The 5418-nt window shown below is 34.0% G+C and overlaps 1 protein-coding gene across 1 annotated transcript; it reads left to right on the plus strand.

Annotated features, from left to right (window-relative positions):
- The first annotated feature begins 527 nt into the window (after window positions 1–527).
- Window positions 528–5139, plus strand: LOC136214604 (kinesin-like protein KIN-5C). Its single transcript, XM_066002883.1, has 6 exons — window positions 528–923; window positions 1507–1717; window positions 2213–2362; window positions 2721–2878; window positions 4818–4878; window positions 5111–5139. The coding sequence occupies exons 2-6, from the start codon at window positions 1583–1585 to the stop codon at window positions 5120–5122; spliced, it is 516 nt and encodes a 171-aa protein (XP_065858955.1). The 5' UTR covers window positions 528–923; window positions 1507–1582; the 3' UTR covers window positions 5123–5139.
- Window positions 5140–5418: the final 279 nt, after the last annotated feature.

Consider the following 5418-nt stretch of genomic DNA (forward strand, 5'->3'; position numbering starts at 1 on the left):
AACTAATTAAAAAAGTAAAATAAATCAATATAATGTTTTTTCACTTTATAAAAATAAAATATTTAACTTAAAGATAAATCGTTATTAAAAGTTAAAAAATATAGTAATATTTGTAATCATATAAATACAACTATTAAACTAACTATAATTTAATAATTTATTAGGAAGTATAAATATAAAAACATATTATAATGTAAATTAAATATCTAAAAATTACTAAATTGCATATTTTAAAATGAATTGCAACATATTTAATATATTATTTTATTTGTGTATTAGAAATATTAATAATAATAATTATTTAATAAAAATATTATATTTTAATATTATAAAATAATATTATGAAATAATACTTTTTTGCAACAATAATATTGTTGAAAAAAATTATAACGTTTTTTGCAACAATAGTGTTGTTGTAAATCATGTCTTTTTTTTCCCTCCAAATATTTGAGATCAAAAGAATTCGCCCAAATATAAAACAATTCCCCCCAAAATAGAAAACCTAACTAAAACAATAACAAATTGTTTACACGGCCCCCTATCATCCTCTTCTCTACCTAAACTAAACTCTTTTTGCTTCATTTTCCATTCAGCCACCATCGTTTTACACTAATTTCCCTATTTCCCTTCCTTTTGTTTTTGCGATGCCACTGGTTTTTGTTTTGTGATATATTTTTGCTTTTCGTCTTTGTTTTTTTCATGTATGTTTGCTTGTCAGATTTCCCTTCTTGTCCAGGTTTTGAAGAACGCACAACAGAGGTTCAAGAAGCCTGTGGAGAAGGCTTTGATTCTTAAGATGCCTCAAACTATCGTTAAGAATAATCCGTCGGTGGACAACTCCTGCTCTTCACTCGACATCCACCAGTGGCAGTGCTCCTCTGCACCACCAGACCACCAGATCTCTGTTGCTAAAATCTCACTAGGTTAGTTTTTTGAAATGATCTAATTTTGATTAGTTGCGATAAATCATCTACACTCACACTCCAATTTGGGTTTAATGTTGTGATTAGGTTTGATGGGTTTGATTCATGTTTTATTTTTTTATTCGATGTATGAAGTTTTTGGTTTTTTGAGTTGTTTTTCTCTTTGAATTAGATAAACCCCAAACTACTTCCCTCCTTAGCCATGAAAGTTTCCCCTTCTTCTTTTCGGCCTCTCCAATCAGAGAGAGAATATCCAAATCTCCAATTCCTCAAAAAGAATCCACCTTAAACCCGGTTGACCTCTAAAAACCCCACTCTATTCAATCTCAAATTTTAATCTCCATTTTCAACAAATATAAAAACTTGAATCAAGTTAAACAACTCCATGCTCCGCTTACTAGCAGTGGCATGCTTATTACCCCTGCGGTTGCTAACAATCTCCTATATAAGAACATATGTTTGATTTAGCTGATGCTCGTCTCCTGTTTGACAGAATGCCTGAGAGAGACTTAGTTTCTTGGAATGCTATGATTAGTGGGTATGTTCAAGTTGGTGATTTTTTTAATTGTTTGAACACTTTTAGGGAGCTGATTAAGTGTGGGGTACGACCTGATCATAGTACATTGGCAGTCAACAATGTGGGTGCTAAATTTGGTGCTATGGACAAAGCTAGCGTGGTTCATGATTATACAAAAGAAACCAATATCCCAAACCCACTATCAATAATGAAGCAAGATGAACATCTTCAGTATATTAGGAAACATTGTCAATCTTTCCAAGACATGCATGATAAGGTATGATAAAAATATAAACACCATTTTCTCTTTTATTATTAGGAAACAATGCCCGTTGATCTTTTTGAGATTTACATACAGAGTCCTTGATTTTTCAATTTGATACATTGAGCCCTCAATTAATCCAAAAGAAGGTTTTGTAATATCCAATATAATATGGCTATAAAGGAGGGATGGCATAGCTCTTTCTCTTTACATATAGTATGTTAAAAATGTTACCCATGGGTTAGGCTTTTTTAACCGAGTTTGATGCTTATAGTTAATTGTTCTGTTAACTAGGGGATTCATTGTGTATAGCTTTTATTAGTCAATGACACAATATATAAAGCTGAAATGTCAGGAACTTAATATGTTAAAATAAAAAAGAAATGGGGTCTCAAAATGCTTTCTTTCTTATTAATATTATCTTGTTGAATTGTATCCTTGTTATCATAGTTTGTATCTTGGATTTAATGAAGTATATGCATGTGTTTCATACCTCATTCATGCCATTAGGTGGTCAAGCATATCAAGTGGAAATTAACAGGTGTAAGCGCTTCATATATTTCTCAAATTGAGGCAATGCAAAATTTTGTGCGGTTGCATAAGGCTAGCTCTGGCTTAGAAGAATCTTTGGCTTCTGCAAATGCACACTCCATTGAACATGTAGGTGCAATGGTTTTAGTTGCTTTCCATTTATCGTGTTTAAATATTGAATAGGTTTTACTGATTCATTATTTATCTGTATCTTGCATTGATGCGGATAGGCTGCTTCAGTATTCAATGAGATCCATTGTATTTTTATGTAGCACTAAGCCTGTTGCAAATTATTTGATATTTTCAATGTTTAGTTTGAAAAAATAAATTCATGTGTTTCTGTTTTTAAAATTTTTTGCCAAGAAATTCGATTGTTAGATTTATGATTTTAGTTGATAAAACTGTCAACTTGTTTACTATTATTAATATATGTTTCTTTTTCTCACCTAATTTTGTTGGGGTTTTGAAATTGCTTGGAAACCAATAGAAAATCCAGGTTAGCAGTGAGCAAACAAAGGAGGTGTCTAACTACATGTATGGGTTTGTCAAAAAGCTTTCGGAACAGTCTCAGGAGCTTCAGAATTGTGCTATTCGGCTGATAAAATTCATTGTGAAAGCATTGGCAGTTTTCAGAAGGCTTACGAGGTATGATACTTATATAGTCGTTTATATATTAAATTCTCTACTCGAGTGTAGCCTAATCAAAACTTCCCCTTGAGCTACAGTTCCTTACCTTGAGCGAAGTTAGTAACGAAAGACTGTACAGTACAGTACAGATTCTTCCAGTAAAGATTGATTTTTCTTCTTTTCTTACAGTAAACCATCAGATCAGCTCTTCCTTTCTTTTATCTTTAGCTTCTCTTTCTGTTCTTGAAGCAAGGTTCTTAGTTACGGACAAGTTGGTTCTTTCGAGACAGGGCATAGTAATCAAATACCTAAGGATTTAGCTATCCTGGCCCTATCGATCCAGCTACTTCCTGCTTTCCTGGCCAGCTAGTTCCTGCTTTCCTGACCTCGAATCATTCCCTCATCTATCTCTTATTACTCTACACAATACCCTATTCTTTAATACGCTATAGGGCCACCTCTGTCTCTTACTACGCTATAACACTTCCTCCGTCTGGTTTGGTTACGTAGCTAGACCAATAGTTTCATACGCTAGACCTTAGTGTAAGCCTGGCATTACCTTAGGCATTTCGTTCTGGTAACAAATAGGTGCATGTCTATCTTTACTTCGGACTAAGTAAGCTTTCTTGACTCATTACTATACGATATTGATTCAGCGCTATAGGTTCTTCCGAGAAGTTAGTTACGAGTTGGTTCCCAGCCGTTCCCAACAGACAGACTAGTAGATTTGGTTCCCACCACATGGCATAGTTGCTTTGTTATGAGTGTTGGGGGGCAGTTTTCAAAAGAGTTCAATCACAGAATAAGAGCTGGAGGAGGCCAAGAAAGAGTTGGCATCAATAAGAGAAGAGGGTTTTAAGTTCATGTCCTCAATGGACATTATAAGAAATGAGCTCAGGCATGTTATGGTAGAAACAATTCAATTGCGAAAAACTGAACAGAAGGAAGATTTAACTGTTCAAAATCTCAATTCAAAGCTTCTCCGAGCAAAAACGTAACTGGAAGCTGCAACTGCTACTGAGGATCAAGCTAGATCAGTTTTATTTATCCAATTTTTCACTCACTCTTGAACAGTTAAAAGACACAAGTAGATGTAGCAAAGAAATAGAAGGAGCTTGTTACTGCAGAAACTGCCAACATCAAAGCAGAAATCCAAAAAATCGAATCTGATATAGACTTAACCGATGAGAAGTTATAGGATGCTATGCAAGAACTAGAGGGTGTCAAAGAATCAGAAGATTTAGCTCTTCAGAATCTCCAGTATCTTATCGAGAACACGACGAGAAGCAGAGCTTCTTCTTCTCAACAGAGTTCCTCAATCACAATCTCAAAGTTTGAATATGACTACTTAACTGGACGTGCAGTGAGAGCAGAAGAAATTGCAGATAAAAAGTTGCAGCAGCTGAAGCATGGGTGGAAGCATTGAAGGGCATTGGGAAGAAGATACTAATGAAAATCGAAATCCAAAATACTAAAATGGAGGAAGAGAAACAAGTATATATAATTAGTAGGAGGTCACTTTCTACAAAGAGAGAAATTACAAAGGAAGCTCTAATTTCCCTTTTAAACTAACATGTCCTATGAGTTTCCTTATACATGTATTATGATATTGTTTACTGCTAGTGATTCATTTGTGAATTTTGAATGGGCTTCCATCGTAGTATTTTGTATGAAATATTTCTACCAATCATATTTTGTCATACTTTCACATGTATATATGTTTTCCCAGTTTTCATTTTTGAGCCTTAGAAGACCTAATGTCTAATTCACTTATACGTTCTACTTTATCAAAATAACTCTATTATATTGAGGTTAGCAATTGGAGGCTTTTGGAGATACAAATATCATCAAAGTGCAAAAGAACTTTGCAATGTCTTAAGTTTAGTTGCTGCTTATAATGTATATATGCTCATATATTATAGGAGACATTGAAATGTGTTTGCTGTTGTTTTTCCAGGAAAGATATTCTTGGAGATTACACAATGAGATCTTTCTACCATAACGTGGTCGATCTTCAGGTTTATCTTTGCCTCTATCTCTGCCGATTAAATGTAATTACTAGATTGATGGTTGAAAATTCATTAATCACTGGTTAAGGATGTCCTTTTTGGTTCCTGTTTATCTATGTTTGAATAGATTGAAAGAGTTGGAACCTGTTTATCTATGTTGGTAAGGGAGGTGCCCATATGAATGGATCTGTTAATCTGATTTGGCTAGTCTAACTTGTAATTAGTTTTACCATCTTAACAGTGTGAAGACTGAAGTTTACAGTGATGGGAGTTCACTGGTGAGACCTGTTAACATTTCTCTATATTTTTTCTTTTTAATTAATGACCATTTATTAATCTAATTTCAAGTTGAAGAGGTCTTTGAGTGTGATCTGTCTTTTTTTATCAGGGAAGGAAAATGAGCTATCAAGGGACACCGAGTGCTGGTACGAATCCATTCTTAAACATTTCCTTTTTAGCAACTGCCATATGCATTTAACTTGAAAACCATTGAAGTTGATGAAAAGAGTGCCTTGTATATTAGTGGCTTACCGGTTCTGGTTCTGGTTG

This window comes from Euphorbia lathyris, chromosome 1 (assembly GCF_963576675.1).
Source record: "Euphorbia lathyris chromosome 1, ddEupLath1.1, whole genome shotgun sequence".
NCBI lineage: Eukaryota > Viridiplantae > Streptophyta > Magnoliopsida > Malpighiales > Euphorbiaceae > Euphorbia > Euphorbia lathyris.